We start from the raw sequence: 20682 nt of genomic DNA, 5'->3' as shown, positions 1-20682 counted from the left end.
TACTTTACTGAAGTATCATTTATAGGTTGCTAAGTGTTTTAAGGATAAAATACATTGAAGGGTAGAACGGTAAATTTATCCCTATTCAGTGTAGATCATTTATAGAGGATCCTTGACTATTCAGATTCTTACAATGGATAATTATAACGTATCTCTATCGTGGTACATATAGAGCGTTCTATATAACTGAGAGTGCTATTCAATTTCAAATCTATAGTGGCGTAAGGCGAAATTATAAGTTGAGAATTTACTTGGTGAATTTTAGATCTACTTATTGAAAGCTCGGTTATATAGGCCCATGGTCCCCTCATTAGTTGAGATAATACTGCTTGCAGACTCAGTTAATTGATTTTAATTAATCAATTGTCATTCTAAAATTAGACTATGTCTTATTTAAGAATTTTCACTAAGCAAGGGTTTAATTGTGAAGAAAAGAGGTTTTGGGTTCAATTTGTTAATAAAGAGACATTGCATGGTCTAATTAATAAATTACATAAATGAAAATTTTATTTAGTAATAATTATAATTATTAAATAAATAGTTTTGGCATTTATAGGATTGAATTGGAAAATATGGTATTATTGAAAAGAAGAATAAGTGGTTGCAATAAAGTGGCAAAAATCTAAATAGAGTTTGGTCCTTTAAAGTGTACGACCTTAAGTTGATGTTTGCCCAATATTTTATTCTTTTTTAATCCATATAATTCAACCCTAAGCCCTAGTTGAAACACTATAAAAGGAACATGATGCTCTAATCTCATCAACTTGACACTTTGTCAAACTAATATCGAACTTGACTATTCAACCAACCTAGATGAGAGAGTTCCTTCCTTAGTGATTTCAAACCTCCTTCATCGTTCTTCCATATTCTAACCGTGAGTGAATGAGTGCCATGCCCACACATAGCAAGTCAAGTAATCAATCATAGTGAGTAAGACGGTGGTAACCAAACCCGGAGGAGAGAAAGAGATCCAGGTTCAGATCTTGATAATGCTCTGCTACATAAAGGAATCAAGGGCTAGAGATCTTGAACGGAAGGAGTCATTATATTCTGCTGCAATTAATGTAAGGTTTTCTTAAACCCTTATGTGTTTATTTCATTGTTTTAGAGAATTCATATTTAGGATGTTAATTCAACATACTTTTTAGTAAATCTAGATTCTGGTAAAATATTCCGAACAACTGGCCTTAAAGCCATGGTAATCATTTACTTTCATGAAATATGGATTTAAAATGATGAATATTATTTGTGTGTTGATTTGGATGTGTTCATGTTGGTTTATGTGTTAATTGATGAATGTATACGAATTTTTTCCATGAAAATAATTTATTTTCGTTTTGAAAATATTTTATTTGGATTCCTTGTGAAAAATTAAGCAATTTTTTTTACGAAACTCGATTCCGATGAAAAATGAGTAAGTTATGGTGTTTTGAAAATCGGGGTCCATTGAGTGTCAAGGGTCGAGCATCGCACGCACACGCACTCGGACAAGAAGAGGTTGTTCGCGCGGATGCTTCAGACAAATCTGATCTGAACTCGGTCAGCTTGGCATCTTGGACAAGGGACACGCGCGCACATCACCCTGCATGCAAGGTCTTCCGCGCGTGGATCTGCCCATTGAACCCCTCGTGCACGCCCGTAAAGGGCTGCTGGCAGCATGTTGCTGGGCAGCCACTCAAAAATCTAATTTTTGTTGATTATTTTTCAACAAATTTTGATTTTTTGCAATTTTCAAACCCTAATTTCAAAATTTTTTATATTATTTTTAATATATTTAAACTTAAATATCAATTTTAAATTAATAATATTTAATTTTTAATAGATTATTATTAATTCTTTGATATTTTGAGGTTTAAATTTAATTTAATTTTTTAAAATTATGGTTAGATTTAATTTTTTTTTTAATTTCTTTTATATTTATCTATTATTTAATTATAAGATCAAATATTTTAATATTAGCCATATTTTAAATTAAAAGATAACTTTATACATTTAATTTAAAATATTATATTAAAATTACCTTATAAGATAAATTAAATAATTAATAAATTTAAAATTAACCTAGATCTTTTTAAAGATATTCTAACCATAATATTTTCAAATTCAAAATTGGTTATTTAGTTAAATATTTAATTGTTTAAAAATTATAAGTTAGAAAAATACTATTTTATATCATTTTACTTATTAGAATTTTATAAATAGTATTTTAAATATTTAAATAACCTAGATATTTTTGTAGAAATTTGAATAATGCTTAATTTGAGATATTTTGACATATAATTAGGACAATTATTATTTATTTATTATTGTATTCTTAAAATAATAATAGTCTAACCATATCTATTTTAAAATTAATTTATTTTATTATTTTAATTGTATTAAATTATAAGATTAGAAAATGATCTTGAAATTATCTATTTGGTTATTTTCAAATCATTCATCTTATTATATATTTAATTTAATTTGATAAAATAATTCAAATAAACTAGATATTTTAAAATTAGTTTCATTTTTGAATTTTAAATTTTGAAAAGATATTTTAGGTTGTTTTTAACAACCCTAAATTTTCAAAATGGTCGGTTAGTTAAAATAATAATTTAATTATATTAATATCCTATTTCACAATTTGTTACATTGACATTGCTTGTTATTTAATTGTTTATTCAAAAACTTTTTTTTTTACAAACCTATTATTTATTTGATCTAAATTGTTATGATTAATTTGTTGACAGATCCAATGATCTGATTTTAATCATAGTCAAATTGTCAATAGATCCTATAAATAATTTGTAACATGTAAATTTTGTACTTCTTTCATCTGTGTAAACCTAGAAACATGATAAGGCCCATCCAAATCAATTTGACCTGTGTGAGCCTATATGTTTTCTTTTGGGCTTAGATGCATATAGGAAGCCCATTTATTTCTAGATATGTAAATGGACTAGGTTGCTAAAATAAAACATCACCGATGATAGTTTTATTTAGGGCCAATTAGTATTGGGCTTATTCAATGAATAACAATTATTTAATGAAAGGTCAAATTCTTCTCCTTTGGGCCTTGTGTGAGAGTTAGTGGTCATTAGTAGTGCGTACGACATACTGAACCCAACCCTCCATCACATGAACAACCTCAATTGTGAAGGCCCATTTGCATTATTTAAATAATTGTATTAGGCTAATTATACTAGTTTAACATAATTAAAATTGAATTAGCAACATAATTAATTTTTCATTGGATTATTTGAAAATTAATTTAGAAACCACATTTAGTTTAATGAAATGTTCTAGATAGTGATTTCTTATAACTAATTTATATTTTCTAATATTTAATTAAGTAGAAAAATATATTTAAGTTGAAAATTAATTTGATAATTAATTTTAGACCAGCTGAAATTAGGATATTTTTCTTAGAACTTAATGTATACATATATGTTTTTCCTTTAGTGTCGGTTTCAAACCGACATTATTGAGTTTTATTATTGTTTTAAAATCGGCACTAAAACTCCCTTTAGTGTCGGTTTAAAACTTACACTTAAAGTGGATTAAAAAATTAAAAAAAAATACTAAAATCAACAAAAAGAATTTAAAAGCATAATATAAATATCATTTACAATAAATTAAAATAATTTACTTATTAAATATAATTGAAAAAAAAACTACTATCATTCTACAATAAATTATAAACTTGTTTATTCACCACTACAAAAATACATAACAAACCTAAACAATCAAACTAAATCTTGAAAATAGTTGCTAGATAGAATAAGCTATATAATATGTGGATGTAAATACATGGCTGCAATAGCAACTATTTAAAAAATCAATGTTGAGAAGAAAATAAAGTTAGTTGTTTCTCCGCTAGTGTTTCTCTGTTGGTTAAGGAAGACCCTGAAAATAAAAACCAAACACAAAGCAGTAAGTGGGAAAAAGAGAAAAACAAGCATAACCAATGCTATTAATGCTTCTACCAGAATCCTTACAAGTTACCACCAATAAGTAAATAAACCATGCTCCCTGAACTTTGATATCTACTGAATCATGCCACTCGAACTTTGACATGTACTAAATCATGGTTCCTGAACTTTCACCCATGTTAGACTTTTTTACTAAAATTAGAAAAAAAATGCCTTCAATCCAACAATCTCAATAGATTAGGGGTATTTTTAACGATCTTAAAAGTTCAGAAGAATGATTTGGTACATGTCAAAGTTCAGTGGCAAAAATCCTAATTAGCCTATATATATAAATAGATTATACATATTTTGGAGTGGATACTTTTGTTAGCAAAAATTGACTTCATTAATCATGGAAGGCTAACTATATTGTTTTATGTTTATATGTATATAAGAATTTTTTAATATAGGGGAGTCAAAAAAAATCCCATTCATCTATGAAGTGTTTTCTAACAACACTTTTGACACGTCATTAATTAAGTAAAAATTGTTTTTTTGTTACCAGGAAAATACTGAATTATTATTTTTTCTTGTATTTTTTTTGATTTTTTTTTTTATAAAAAAAAAGCATGGAATGAAGTTAATCGTTCTAGATTTCTTTTCTTGGTAAGTAATTTTTTGTTCCAAATTTCTTTTCTTGTGTTTAGAGTAAGTAATTTTTTGTTCCAGATATTTTTTTTATTATTATTATTTTTTTTGTTTTTTGAGAATAAGATAAATTTTCATTGAAAAAAAAGAAGTAGACAGCCAAAATAAAGGAGCACTGTCTGATTTTTGTGTTAGGAAATCTTTTTGGTGATTAATTAATTTTTTGTTCTAATTTATTTATTTAGTTTTTAAGATTGAGAGAAAAGAAAAAATGAAACTACAGCCAAGAGAGAGCACTAATAATCCTCCACAGAACAAAAACAAGCAAATCACTATTATTGTTCCATTAGTTTGAGAAAAAAAATTAAAGGAGATCTGTGATGATCAGATTTAACAAGTCTTGGTTCGTTGAAAAGATCGTACATCTTATTAATAGAAGATGGATTGAAATTTGGTATTTTTTTTATGGATATTCATAATTGTATATATTTGTGCTTTAGTTAGATGTGTTATAGCTCCATCAGTTTAGAGAAAAAAAAAACTGAATTTTTATTGTAAGAAAGGAAAGAAGATATTATGTTCTAGTGTTTTACACCTTTCCACTTTCATGTGTTACCCTAATATTAGCTTCGAGACACCACAACGACGGAATCTTTTCGGGAGGTCCTATATAAGGATCCTCCTATATTTATTTATACAATATTAACGGCATGTTTACTAATAATTAATGGGAATCAATAGTAAGGTAATTATTCCTTACATTTGTTTACTTGTATTATTAAAATTAGGAAAGGGAGAAGTTAATTAAATAAGGGAGAAAAGAAAGGGAGAACTTCTCCCACCAATTTTGTAAGGAATACCATTAAGGGTAATGGATTTTTATTATTTTTATTTTATTTTTTAATATTAAATATATAATGACAATTTTGTCCTTTAAAATATGTCTTGCAAAATAACTACCATATAATATAGTTTAACTCAAAAGGGCAATTTAGTCAATTTAAGCATTCCGATTACGTTTCCTAATAAAGTAAACAAAATAAATCACAACTATTCCATTTCTAAAAAATTTTAGTAAATAACATATTACAAATATTGATTCCGATTATTTTTCATTTATTCCGTTACATTTCTCTATTAATTTATTCCGATTCTGATTACTGTATAGTAAACGTGCCATAAATGTCTACAAATTATCCTTTCACGAAGCAGCCAAAATAAGTCAAGCTATACATATAAATATATAAATACATATTCTTCATTGAATAAGTAGTACTCCTATCTTACTTGAAAAACATTATTCATAGTGCTTGTTTACTTACCTTTAAAATCTTTATGGTTCCTATAAAATCTACAAAGGTTTTGCTAGAAAATGTCATGCATATATGTATACTAGTATATATATATACATATATATGTATAAATATTGTGTGTGCTTTGTAATGGACTACATTTCACTATTAGCTAGTTTCTTTCTTATTTTCATTTCTACAGCACAAACATATTAAAGCGGTTACAATAATATCATATCTTTCGTGATGCATTTCAATGTATAACTTCTTCAGATATCATTCTGAGGATGAGTAGTATTGTACTATATATATATATATAGAAAGACAAAAATGTGAATATGTTACAGCTAGCACTGTATGAAATCAAGAATTATGAGACCATAGAAAAGAACATAATGAAAAATTATTTATATATAGTACAGTACTCACGGATCATCATCACGACCAATATCATTAATGATCACATTTTTTTTAGTTTTTGATAAAGCGCTGAAAGATAATTATCACTGCAGTGTAATTCAATATGACAACAATGAGCCTGTGAAGGAACATCAAAAAGAAGTAATTAGTTATAGCACATGTACATTGATATTTGATACTACCTGAATGAATATCCAAATTATCAAATACCTCGGCTTTGATTGTGTGAAGTAATATGCCATTAACTTTGGTGGAGATACAGCTAACAACGCTAAGACCTTCCTCAAGAATAACTTGCAAAATCTTTGACATGGGAAGGGCACTAGCGTCTCCGGTACTACTGATCACAATTTCAAGTCCACCACTCCAAGGTTGGACTCTTATCAAGTTATCTTGGCACAGCACACTAGAGCTGCTGGCTCCGCCGTGGTGATCATTATCTGTAGTGCTGCTCGGCCCGATAATAATGTTTCCATTAGACAAGTAATTGTACCTCTTCAAGGCATCTCTCTTCGCATCAAGCTCTTTGATTTTCATCTGTAGTTGTTTTATGTAATTTGCACCCTCGTTGATGTGATCAGAAATAGAACGTTTTCCCTGATAAAATATTCCCACCAAGTTGTGATATATATTTTTATAAACCTAATCTCATTTAGGTACAGTACTAGAGCCTTATCTCTCGGTTTATACAGATCGTATTTTCATTTTTTAAGACATAATTTAAGAAACCCATATGATAATTTTGACTAATTGAATTATAAGAGGATAAAATCTTAAAGTAATGTTAGCTAGGAAGAAGATAATATAGTATCAAATCAACAATATATATAATTCGTTTTCACCTTGATTAGTTCAAGCGGGAGTAGGGATCTAAGAGAAGCATGAAGGGCAGCCATTTCTTGCCTTCTTTGCCTTTCATTGTCTCTATGCTTCATCATCTCCTTGCTCTTGTTGTCACTAAAAATCTGAGTCACAGTAGCACTATCATGGTTCACCAAAGTTGTACTCTTAGTCAAAGATATGGGGGTTTTGCTGCTTGCGATGATCTCCTCATAATGATCAAGAATATGATCTTCTGAGAAGTTTGTTTTCTTTTTTGGGGGATTAGGTGAAATCTGGAAGCAGAGCTCTTCGCTTCGATGTAAATTTGGAAACATTTGTAAAAGCAAATAATAATTCTAGACACAAGTATTTTTTTTTCTTTCTTTCAAGCCCCCACTGTTTGGGGAAGGGTGAGAGAGGAAGAGAGTTGGTGAGGTTATAATAAGGTAAAGATAATATAAGAGAGAGGGGTAGAGATGCTTATTAGGGTATGAAAATCCTTAATGGGCCTTAATGAAGATATATGAAAGATTCTTAAAATCTCTTCATATCCAAAGTTGGAGAATAAGTGATCATATCATCACCAGCGTCTGTATATTAATCAAACCTTATACAAGCTTGTTTATATAATTAATTATTTTTTTCAAAGAGATGCTTCATTTGGCATGTTGTCACGCTTCCATGAGCGGCCCGTCTTTGGAATGAAAGATGCTAAAATATATGAAATTTTATCTCAAAACCAATAATGAGAGTGATATCCCATTCCTCTTATATATGAAATTTTATTTCCAAACAATAATAATAAGACTAATATATATATATTGTAGATTATATTATGTATGAAAAATGTTAATATTACTAGTGATACAATTAAGAATGAGATCATATATAAATTAATGTAATAATATTTAAAGACTATTGCTAATAACTAATTATAATAAGGTAACATATATCCAAAAAAATATTAAATACCACTAATACTTAATAATAATACACAATATATATAACATTAAACACATACATACAGTGTTATGCCATCTCTTCACACCAAGTATCTTTTATAATTTCTCTTACAACACTAACATTAGTTACTTTACTCTTTTTTTAATCTTACTATTTTTTTTTTATTTTACCTTTAATTTTTGTACATTAAATCATATATATTAGTTTTTTCATTTGTTCTATACATTCATTCAAATATTTTTTTAGTATATATAAAATACACAATAATAATGTAAAATAATAAAATATAATTCAAATATTAATTAGATATTATATAAAAAAATATAGAGAAGTATTGTAGCATTCTTTAAAGCTGATTTTTTTTTTATCATTTTTTGACTTTTTTCTTTACTATTATCATATATACATTTTGGAGTTCTCTCATTATATATTCACAGTCAAACTTTGATCCATCTTTGACTTTTAAGATGTAATACTAATCTCCGTATATCAATCACAACCGTCATCTTAAGCAGAATGATGCCTATACAATATGGAATACATTAAGCATTACATTTCATCTTCTATGAATAAATTATTGTGAACATGTATATATAATATTTTGATAGCAGTAAAATTATACAAAATATAACTATGACCTTGAGCATACGTAAAAAATTTCATGACTTTGCGACTAAAATTATTTATACATGTTACTTTTGATTATTAATATGTAATGCATAAACAATTGGAGCAGTTTTGTTGGGGGAGTACGTACCTACATCCTATCTTTAGACTAGGAAATGTGAAAGTGTTACGTTTTCACCGAGGTATAATTAATTTGTAGCAGTTGTATTAAAGCCAATTTTAGTGTAAATATGGAAGGTACTTGTAGCTCACATTTCTTTTCAAAAATTCTACTTATTCTGAAAAAAAATGTATAAAATCAACCTGCCAATTATGTTCCCCTACAAAGTGCATGATTATTAATAATGCATTCTTCAATAATTAATTAACCTTACTGGGACATTTAAGCAATGTTTTTAAATTAATGAATTTCATCACGTGGTCTTATTTTTATGTTGTACAACATTTCGTTTCCGCATTTCCACTAGTTGATATTATATATTAATGGAACGAAACGCCATACTACTCACTACTACTTTAACACTTAAAAATAGAAATTCATCAAAAATGATAATTAGGTTGTTTCAATGTGCATGAACAGGATATTATGAAATCCGAATAAAGGTGGAAATAAAGCAGCAAAACCAAACACTACCAGTGGAATAGGGAAAAAAAAAAAAAAGGAATATCTTGGCCTAGCTACGGTGTACTTTATGAGTTGGAAAACGATTAGTTAAACCTATAACTCCCATCTCTCTTCTAATATATAATTATTAAATAATTATATATGAATATTATAAAAGTTAATTTGATTAATTATTGGATTATATTAGTGTAGTTATGGCGTTTATTTGAATCCATGTATGTCGTCATCTTTTAAGCTGCATCATTCATGTAACATATAAATAGGGTTTTTTCTTTTAAAACCCACATAAATAGGGTACTGTTATACCAATAAATTAATGTAACATATTTTGAACAGTAAACTTATAATTCCCTTCTCTCTTCTAATATATAATTATAAAATATTATTACATTTCTACTACTAAATATTATAAAATTTGATTTAATTAGTTATTGGATTGCATTATTGTAGTGATGGCATTTATTAATTTGAACCCTCATAATGATCCTTTAGTTGTTGAGGTGCAAATAGCCAACATAATGGTATCAAGGGTGATGATTGATGACGGAGCATCCTTGAACATCTTATTTAAGCAAACTATAATACCGATGGGTTTTTCACTCAAAGACTTAAAATCATGGGAACAACTAATGTATGGCTTTAGTGGAGCAGGCATAGCTCCATGTAGTAAGAACAAACTACAATTCACATTCGGCACTGCCTCAAGGCAGACCACCATCATAGCCATGTTCATAGATATTGGAGAAAACGGTTAGATATATATAGTTAGTTATGGTAGTTATGCCAGCTGTGCGTTTAAGTCAGAGTTTGTTACTCTTCACAGCTGGCCATACAGTTAGTGTAACAGATCTGTATTGCCTTGTATTCAAACTTTACTTTGCATATAAATACAATTCACATACTGAGCTGAGAGATTCAACTCAAGCTCATTTCAATTCATTTTCTATTTCTCAACTTGGTATCGGAGCTGTGGTTCCATTTTTTTTTTCCTTTCTTTGTTCTTCGAAGATTCTTGAAGCTCTCATCCATGTCGTCTTCTTCTGCTGCCCCCCGATCTGAAAGCTCGATTTCCGCTACCATTGATATTCCTCAAGTTGCAGCAGAACAAGTGATTCCTCATCAACTTGTTCCCCTCAATCTACGCCTCGATCGAAACAACTATGTCTACTGGCGCTCTCAAGTTCTATCTACCGTTCGTGCGCATCGCCTTGAAGGATTCCTTACTGGTTCTCGCCCTCGCCCCCTTGCCACTATACCAGATCTAGCAGATGCCACAAGATCGGTACCAAATCTAGCCTTTGATAACAGGATATGCTTACACCAATTCCTCATGAGTTGGCTCTTTAATTCTATCTCTGACGCAATGTTAGGACATGTAGCTCGATGTGTATCCTCTTCTGAGTTGTGGAATGTGCTAATTCTGCTTCTGTCAAATACATCTCGAGCAAGGATTCTTCAACTTCGAGGCATGCTTCAAACAACAAAGAAAGTGATGATGAACTCATCCTCTACATTCTTGGAGGACTAGGTAACGAATATGATTCTGTTATTGTTATAGAGGTCCTTCTTGAGGCAGAGGTGGTAGGACAAACAACACAAACAATTGTGGTGGAAATAGACCGATTTGTCAAGTCTGTGGCAGGGCTGGTCACACTGCACTAAATTGTTATCACAGATTTGATCTAAGCTACCAAGCAGAAGGACAATCTACTCCCTCTGAAACATCTATGGAGGAACCTCTGGCCTTGCTTGCTTCTGCAACTACAGTTGCCGATCCTCAATGGTATCTAGATAGTGGAGCCTCGCATCATGTTATTTCTGATGGTTCAAAACTCAATGATGTCGTGGATTACAAAGGAAAGGAAAATCGATAGTAGGAAAGAGCATCTCTCCCAATTCTTGCTGTAGGTTCTTGTTCAATCTTTTCCTTTAAACCATTACATTTACATAAAGTCTTGCATGTCCGATCCATACACAAAAATCTGATCAGTGTATCTCAGTTTACTCTTGATAACGACATTGATATTTTGTTTAACTCCTCTCAATGTTTTATCTTGGATAAGGTCACGAGGAAGGTTCTTCTTCAAGGAACACTTAAACAGGGCCTATATCAGATCATTGAATCTGCCTCCTCCCTCAGCTCATTTAGCTTTAAATAAAGCTGATGTAAATTTCAATTCCTTTGATTCTTGTACTGTTCCTAGCTATAATATCAACACTAAATCTTGTAAGGAATCCACTCGAATTGCTGCACTTTGGCACAATCGACTTGGACATCCATCTCATGTCATTCTCAATAAAGTTTTACATTCTATGAGTAGTAAATGTTCAAAATCTGATCTGCCCTTTTGTGATGCTTGTCAATATGGTAAAAGCCATTTAATGCATTTCTCAAGTGTCCCTTTAAAAACAAATCAATGTCTACAACTTATACACTCTGATGTTGGGTTTTGTGCCCTAAATAAAACCCATTTCAATATAATCAGATTTACTTATTAATAAAGATCAGAAATAACATTTTATGTTGCATGGTTCACATGATTTATTTCATGATTATATATATAGTGTATAAATTCTATAAGTCCTAAACATATATATTTGTTAATGATTATAGTGTTGTCAGCACAGTGGAATATAATCTTAATTATATGTTCGAAAGTTTATTCCCTGATTTGTCAATTCACTGGATTTAGACTGACATGATATAATCAGCGATAGGTATTCTTACACCATGGATAAGTGTTATGCCCTTTCTAGGGCATTGGCAAAGTTTACCAGTATCGAATGCATGGAGTATACATTGGAAGGGGCCGATATTGAACTTTGATTAGATATATTAAAATTTACCATAATATCTATTCAATTCAATATCACCTGTTGATCCTAGATCAAATGATCTTAATCCTGAGATGATTATGTTCGATCTCAAGAGTATTATACATGTTCTTTGATTTGTTAGATAAGCCTACTTTTGGGTCAGGGTGATACGTACATTTTGCGAACATGATAATATAGTTGAGTGGGAGCGCTAACATAAATATGGAGTCTATAACTTCTATAGGAATTTAGAAGTGAAACGATGATATCCTTCGAGCTTGGCTAAACAGAGATAAATGGTGGAGATCTCATTTCACTTCGCTGAAATATCATTTATACGGAGCTAAGTGTTTAAAGGATAAAATACATTGAAGGTGTAACGGTAATTTAGTGCCTATTCAATGTAGATCATTTATTAGAGGGTCATTAATCAAATTAGGATTATAACAATGGATAACTAATGGCGCGTCTATATCGTGGAACATATAGAGAGTTCTGTATGACTGTGAGTGCAATTCCAAGTTCTAAGTGTGGATTCAATAAGGAATTAATAAGTTAGGAAATTTACTTGGTAAATTCAGTTCGACTTATTGGAAGCTCTGTTATAAAGACCCATGGTCCCCATACAAGTTGAGACCATACTGCTTGTAATACTCAGTTAATTGATTTTAATTAATCAATTATAATTCTAAAGTTAGACTATGTCTACTTTATGAATTTTCACTAAGCAAGGGCAAAATTGTAAAGAAAAGAGATTCTAGGTTTATTTGTTAAGTAAGTATATGTCCAATTAATAAATATATTAAATGACAATATTATTTAATAATTATTTTTTAGTTATTAAATAATTAGAATTGGCATTTAAATGGTTAAATTAGAAAATTGGCATTTTTGAGAAAATGGGATTGAAAAATCACAAAATGGGAAAGTTGCAAAGTGAGGCCCAATTTCCTTATATGGCCGGCCACTATGCAAAGCTTTTACCATTTTATTTTTCCACTGTTTTAATGCCATACAATTCTAACCTAAACCTAGATAACATTCTATAAATCAAAAGTGTTGGCTTCAGGAAACTATGACTTTGCACATTGTTTCTTTTAGAGAAAGCCATAGCCGCCCCTCTCTCTCTCTTTTCTTCTCTTCAAATTTCGAAATCCTTGAGTGATAGAGTAGTGCCCACACACATCAAGTGGTATCTCAATCATAGTGTGTAAGACTGTGGAGAATCAACATCAAAGAAGGAGAGAAAGAGATCCAGATTCAGATCTTGATTATGCTCTGCTACAGAAAGGAATCAAGGGCTAGAGATCTGAATGGAAGGAGTCATTATATTCCGCTGCACCCAATGTAAGGTTCACTAAACTTTATATGTGTTTATTTCATTGTTTTATAATTCATATTAGGATGTTTAATGAAACATACTTGGTAGTAAATCTAGATCCTGGTAAAATATTTCCAACAATATGTTGATGATTTCACTAAATACAGTTGGGTTTTTTCCATGAAAAACAAAACTAAAATTTTCCCTATTTTTTTAACCTTTCAAACTTTTGTAGAAAACCAATTCAGCCTTAAAATAAAAGGGATGCAAACTGATTGGGGAGGAGAATATCAAAAATTGCAGCCAATTTTACAAAAATTAGGTATCCTTATCAGACATCCATGTCCTCATAATCATCCACAACAAGGAACAGTAGAAAGAAAACATAAAATGTCACAGAACTGGGACTATCTATGCTTGCTCAAGCCAAAATGTCATTAAAGTTTTGGTGGGATGCATTTGTCTCAACTGTTTTTCTTATAAATAGGCTACCTACAATAGTCAATCATTACAAATCTCCTTATGAAAGTATCTATATTCTTGTACCAGATTACTAATTTCTTAAAACCTTTGGATGTGCATGCTTTCCTTTTCTTAGACCTTATAATACCCATAAATTTGAATTCAAAACTTCCAAGTGTGTCTTTCTTGGATATAGTCCATTAAATAAAGGATATAGATGCCTTCATTCATCTGGTAGGATTTATATTGCTAGGAGTGTGAACTTTAATGAGTCTGAATTCCCTTATTCCACATTATTTTCCAACAAATCTCAATCCAACTCCTCTGTCACTCACAAGAATTTATTAGCACTAGCCTTTGTTATACTTGTCCTGCATAGTGACTCTCAAAATCAGTGCACCAATTCAATTTGGTACTCTACCAACACAAACAGATGACATCACCTCTCAGTCTCTCACTCCCTAAAGTCTCACAAAAATTCTATCAACAAATGACACCAAAAATCCTACTGACAGCAACCAAATTTCCTCTGTTGCAGACAATATTGATAATTCTGCAGATAAATCAAATGAACCATCAAATGCCACAGTAATTCCAGCCATAAATATACCACCTTCTCCACCTCAGTTGCGTCAAAGACACCATATGCAAACTAGATCCAAATGGGGTTTCTTTAAACCGAAAGCCTATATGGTAACAACCTCACAACAACAAATTTATGAGACACCACGAACTGTTAAACAAGCCCTCAGCTTACCACAATGGAGAAAAGCCATGGACCATGAGAACACAGCTCTTAAAAAGAAAAAGACATGGATTTTAGTGCCTTATTCAGATGACATGAATCTTTTAAGCAACAAGTTGATCTTTAGAACCAAATACAACAAAGATGGTAGCTTAGAAAAATTCAAGGCTTGGCTTGTTGTAAAAGGTTTTTAACAAACTCCTGGCCTTGATTTTAAAAATACTTTCAGCCCCGTTATTAAAGCTTCAACTATAAGAATTGTGTTTTGTCTTGCTGTCACCTTTGAATGGGATATTCAGCACATTGATATCAACAATGCTTTTTTTAAATGGAGATTTCCAAGAAAAGGTATATATGAAGCAACCAACAAGTTTTGAAGATCCAACAAAGCCAAATCATGTTTGTCTACTTCAAAAATCTTTATATGGCTTAAGACAAGCTCAAGGCAGCATTAGTTCAATGGGGTTTTAAAGAATCTGTGTCAGATACTTCCTTACTCTATATGAATATCAAAGGTACACTACTTCCAATCTTGGTTTATGTTGATGATGTCTTAATTACTGGAGGAAATGCAGCTGCTGTAGCCAAGTTAATTTCTGATTTGCACACACAGTTTGCTCTAAAATCCCTTGGTTTAGTAAGTTACTCCCTAGGATTTGAAGTCTACAGAAACTCCTCTGGATTGTATCTTACTCAATCCAAATATGCATGTGATCTCCTTGATAAAACTCAATTTGAAGATGCAAAAGCTTGCTCCACCCACATGATTTTATGCCAATAAACTGTCTCTTAATGATAGCAGCTCCTTTGAAAATCCAGCCATGTACAAAAGCATCATTGGGGCTCTCCAATACCTAACATTGACTAGACCTTATCTTGCCTATAATGTCAACAAATTAAGTCAATTTTTAAAAGCACCTACAGACAATCATTGGAATGCGTGTAAAAGGGTGCTTATATACATCAAAGGCACACCGCATCTCGGATTACACTTCAGGCCCTTAACCTTGCGGCACCTTGAGCCTTACTCTGATGCAGATTGGGCCTTAAGCTTGGATGACAGAAATTCTAATTCTTGTTTTTTCCTATTCTTAGGAGGAAATCTAGTCAATTGGAGCTCTAAAAAGCAGCAAGCAGTCGCTCGATCAAGTACGGAATCCAAATATCGAGCCTTAACATCAGCAGCAACTGAACTTGTGTGGACCACCTCTGTACTCACAGAACTTGGAATCACTTTGGATAAACAACCTCCCACATTATGGTGTGATAACCAAAGTGCCGAAGCTCTTGCTCTTAATACTGTCTTCCACACAAGAACAAAACACATTGAGCTAGATATCCATTACATTCGAAGTCAAATTGCAGAGAAAAAGCTTCAAGTCTGTTACATTCCAACTGAAGATCAAACTGCCGATCTATTCACCAAACCATTGTCTTCTCCTAGGTTTCAGTTTCTGTGTAACAAGCTGTATCTTGAACATACCAAATACAACTTGAGGGGGGGTGTTGAAGGAAACAGTTAGATATATATAGTTAGTTGTGGTAGTTATGCCAGTTGTGCGTTTAGGTTAGAGTTTGTTACTCTTTACAGCTGGCATACAATTAGTGTAACAGATCTTTATCGCCTTGTATTCAATCTTTACTTTGCATGTAAATACAATTCACATACTGAGCTGAGAGATTCAACTCAAGCTCATTTCAATTCATTTTCTATTTCTCAACTATAGAGGTGGTCGTGAAGTCTCCATACAACGTGATGCTTGAAAGACTAGCCTTGTACGACCTTTGAGCTATCTTGTCAATATAACACTTGTCCCTAAAGTTCCCAGCGGAAACAAGTATTGGTTGTCTCCTTGGAAATGCTTCGTTAACTCTCGCCAAGAAGAGCTCCTCTGTTCTTTTGGCACCAGGGGGGAGGGGCAAGGCCTCTTCAGTAAAAACCAAGAAATCTGGAGCTGAAACCACAGAGAAGATGGATACAACACCTAAAGCCACTTGAAGGTGCACCCAAGACGGGGATCACATCGACCCGTGTTTTAGGGAAATCGACTCGGGAGTTTGTCTGATCAAGAAACTCGAGGAAATTTCCCTCAACACGATAGTCCAAACTAGGTTGTCAAGATTGGAACAAACCTGATGGAGGCTTTGAGCAAGATGCTCATGGCTTGCCTCAAGCGAAATCAAGAAATATTCACTTAGTCACACAAGGACATGATTAGGATCGATCTCAAGGTCATTTGTCATGCCCTCATCACAGATAGAGAGAACTTTAGGCTTGTGCAACAGAATCATATGCTCCTTGACAAAGAATGTTCTAAAGTCTTGAGGAAGAAGTGAAAAGGCTACGGGAGAACAACTTAATTAAGGAAGCTTTCTACCCGGTTTGGGTATCCAGCACAATTTTTGTGCCTAAAATGAATGGGAAATGGAGGACTTGCGTCGAATTCACTAACCTAAAATAAAGGATGCCTTAAATATTATTTTCCACTACAATGAATTGATCTACTAGTAGATGCTACGACTAACCATGAACTCCTCTCATTCATTATGCCTATTCCAGTTACAATCAAATCAGGATGCACACACCAGAAGAAGAGCATACTAGTTTTTGAACAAACATTGGGCTTTATTGCTACAAAGTAATGTCGTTCAGTATAATGAATGCGGGTGCTACGTATTTGTTGACCTCAGAAATTGGCCAACCGAAAAAAGAGTCAACAGTAATACTGATGCTTGCCACGTATTACACAATTAGAACGATAAAGTAAATGAAGACAAGATTTATAGAGGTTCGACCCCTTTAGTTAGCGGGTAATGGCATACTCCCCTTGTAGCTGTATTGATACCGAGAAATAATACTACTCAAATCATTATAATGATGGGATTTGAAGTAGCGCTTTAAAGGTTACAGTATAAGAATCAGAGTTGGCAATTCTCCAGTATGAGTATAGCAGTAGTGAGAGAGAATGAGAATTGTCAGAATTAGAGCTAAGGTTTGTACTTAGCACTTGCACTTAGGGTATCCTTCTTCAACATTCTCAGAGGCAACAAAAAATTTGAGCGGACAAAAGAATGTGAAACTGCATTTCAGGAGTTGAAGAAACAATTAGTGTGACAGTCAGTAGTCCCGTGATCCGTAAGGGGAAATACCGGGTAAGCTGTGCAATCTCACACCGTCTGGGGAAGGTCAAATGGGATGATTCTGAGACTGTGTAGGTATGGGACTACACAGTTGAAGAGAGCTTAAATGGATTGATTGGTACTACCTATATCAACAAGGTGCATCTTGTTTTTCGGTAGCCGATCTCGAAAGAACTCCACAGTTAAGCGTGCTTGGCCTGGAGCAATTTCAAGATGGGTGACCTCCTAGGAAGTTTTCCCAGGAAGCATGTGAGTGAGGACAAAGCACGCTGGAATACTCGTGTTGGTCTGTAGGGTCAGTCATCAATCCAGGAAGCAGCCAGAGTGGCGTACTCGTGTATAAGAGCCATTTATTTCGTGGGTGTAAGGACCCAATGGAGGCTTGAAGCGGGGACGTTACAATTTGGTATCAGAGCGCCAAGGTTTTTAAACTTCCTGTAGATCGGCCGAACATGTACATTCGTCGTCAGAGATAAGCTCGACTCATGGTACAGTAAGTATTGAGAGTAAATACTTGGTTGTATGTATGATCATCTGTTTACCGCTTTCCATTTTAGGCAGTATGTAAGCATCTAGAGTATGTATGTGTTATGTGTGATGCCATGCTATAAATGCTATTTATTTATGTAAATATGTATGAGGTAAATAGATGAGTTAGGGGTGCGTAAGTGTGGTATTGGTGCTTAACTCGCTGGGGTTGTTGATTACAGGGGTACTAGTAATGGACCCTCCGCAATCATCCAGACCACAGGGCGAGCAAGTAGAGCCCGGGGTTACCCAAACTGATCCACCAGCACTGCCTCCACCTCCGCAAAATCTGGGGGATAATGCGGGGGCTGTTAATGCTAATCCTCCTACTGACTGGCAGCAGATGTTTCATGAAATGCGAAGTGTCATACTTCGTCAAGAGGAAGAGTTGCAACGTTTGAGGCAACAAGCTGCCCCAGTTAATCAAGGGTTACCACCAGCTCTTGTGCCAATGGTGGGTAACCAACGCACCGGGACTCTGTGTTCGAGCGGTTTGTGAAGCTGTAACCTCCGGTTTTTTTGGGAGGCATTGATATTATTAAAGCCGATCAGTGGATGAGCACTGTTACCTGTATCCTCGATAATATGGGGGTGACGGGAACAGAGAGGGTTAATTGTGCGGCATTTATGTTTCAAGATAATGCCCGCGTTTGGTGGGACATAGTGAATCAAACTTGGGATGTCAGTGTGATGACATGGGAAGAGTTTAAGAAACTTTTTGAGGAAAAGTTCTATAATGTGGCTGTAAGGACTTCACACTAGGAAGATTTTGTGAAGTTGACTCAAGGGAGAATGTCTGTGGCCGAGTATACTCTGGAATTTGACCGGTTATCAAAATTTGCTAGTGATTTGGTGCCTTCCAATTCTACCAGAAAACAGAAGTATGTTCGAGGACTGAATGCTACAATCAGTCGAGACTTGAAAATTACCACATCCCATGACACTATGTACAAGAGAGTGGTAGACTTGGCCTTAATTGCTGAGGAGGCCGAGCAGCAAGTGATGAAAGAGCAGGCTGCAAAGGATGCCGCCATGGCATCAAACCCTCCTGCTGGTGGTAATGTCAGTAAGGGGATCGACAGTAGCAACCTTGAGCACAAGTGGAAGGCTGAAGCTTCCGGAGCTTCAGGAGGAAATAGGAAGTTTCAGGGAAACGGAGGTAACCATCAAGGTCGCGGGTCCTCATTCTGGTCATATCCCGAGTGCCCTAAATGTAAGAAGCATCATCTTGGTGAGTGTCGAGCCAAGGCATGTTTCCAATGTGGCGTGTGTTGGAATTATTTTACCAGGATCTAGATTTACTAACAAGTATGTTTGATTAACACACTAATATGAATTCTAAAACAATGAAAATAAACACATATAAAGTTTAAGAAACCTTACAGTGGGTGTAGTGAAATGTTATGACTCCTTCCATTCAGATCTCTAGCCCATGATTCCTTTCAGTAGTAGAGCATAATCAAGATCTGAATCTGGATTTTCTTTTCTCCTTCTTTGATGCAGATTATCCATAGTCTTACATACTATGATTGAGATACCACTTGATGTGTGTGGGCACTACTCATCACTCAAGGAATTTCGAAAATTTAGAGAGAAGAAAAGAGAGAGAGAGGCGTGTAGCTTTTTCTCTGAAGGAAACAATGTTCAAGGTTGTGTGTGTCTATTTCCTGAAGCCAACACTTTCTATTTATAGAATACCCTATAGGTTTAGGTTAGAATTGTATGGCATTAAAATAATGGAAACTACAAATGGTATTTCTCATGCATGTGGCCGGCCATACAAAAGGAATTAGGCCTCACTTTGCAACTTTCCCATTTTGTTATTTTCCATTCCCATTTTCTCAAAACTGCCAATTTTTCAATTTAACCTTTTTCAATGCCAATTCTAATTATTTAATAACTTAAAAATAATTATTAAATAATATTGCCATTTAATATATTTATTAATTTAGACATATAAAGTCTCTTAATTAATAAATAAACCTAGAATCTCTTTTCTTTACAATTTCGCCCTTGCTTAGTGAAAATTCATAAAGTAGACATAGTCTATCTTTTAGAATTATAATTGATTAATTAAAATCAATTAACTGAGTCTTACAAGCAGTATGGTCTCAACTAGTATGGGGACCATGGGTCTATATAACCGAGCTTCCAATAAGTCGAACCGAATTTACCAAGTAAATTCCCTAACTTATTAATTCCTTATTGAATCCACAGTTAGAACTTGGAATTGCACTCTCAGTCATATAGAACGCTCTATATGTTCCATGATATAGACACGTCATTAGTTATCCAATTTTATAACTCTAATGTGATCAATGACCCTCTAATAGATGATCTACATTGAAAAGGCACAACTGTTACCGCTACACCTTCAA

At 33.1% G+C, this 20682-nt stretch overlaps 1 protein-coding gene across 1 annotated transcript; it reads right to left on the bottom strand.

The window, feature by feature from the left end:
* Nucleotides 1-6056: 6056 nt before the first annotated feature.
* On the bottom strand, nt 6057-7457 carry LOC115717113 (transcription factor bHLH120). The gene is made up of 3 exons (XM_030646057.2): nt 7096-7457; nt 6464-6850; nt 6057-6371 (listed from the first exon to the last, which is right to left on the bottom strand). The coding sequence occupies exons 1-3, from the start codon at nt 7408-7410 to the stop codon at nt 6294-6296; spliced, it is 780 nt and encodes a 259-aa protein (XP_030501917.2). The 5' UTR covers nt 7411-7457; the 3' UTR covers nt 6057-6293.
* Between the last annotated feature and the right edge of the window lie 13225 nt (nt 7458-20682).

This window comes from Cannabis sativa, chromosome 5, assembly GCF_029168945.1.
Source record: "Cannabis sativa cultivar Pink pepper isolate KNU-18-1 chromosome 5, ASM2916894v1, whole genome shotgun sequence".
NCBI lineage: Eukaryota > Viridiplantae > Streptophyta > Magnoliopsida > Rosales > Cannabaceae > Cannabis > Cannabis sativa.
This window is presented reverse-complemented; position numbering and strand designations above follow the sequence as displayed.

What these genes read in the sequence shown, in the direction of transcription:
- LOC115717113 (XM_030646057.2), bottom strand. Translation starts at nt 7,410, where the DNA reads ATGTTTCCAAATTTACATCGAAGCGAAGAGCTCTGCTTCCAGATTTCA. An exon ending in TCCCGCTTGAACTAATCAAG is followed by an intron (nt 6,851 to 7,095) that starts GTGAAAACGAAT and finishes ATATTTTATCAG; the next exon opens with GGAAAACGTTCTATTTCTGA. An exon ending in TTCACACAATCAAAGCCGAG is followed by an intron (nt 6,372 to 6,463) that starts GTATTTGATAAT and finishes GTTCCTTCACAG; the next exon opens with GCTCATTGTTGTCATATTGA.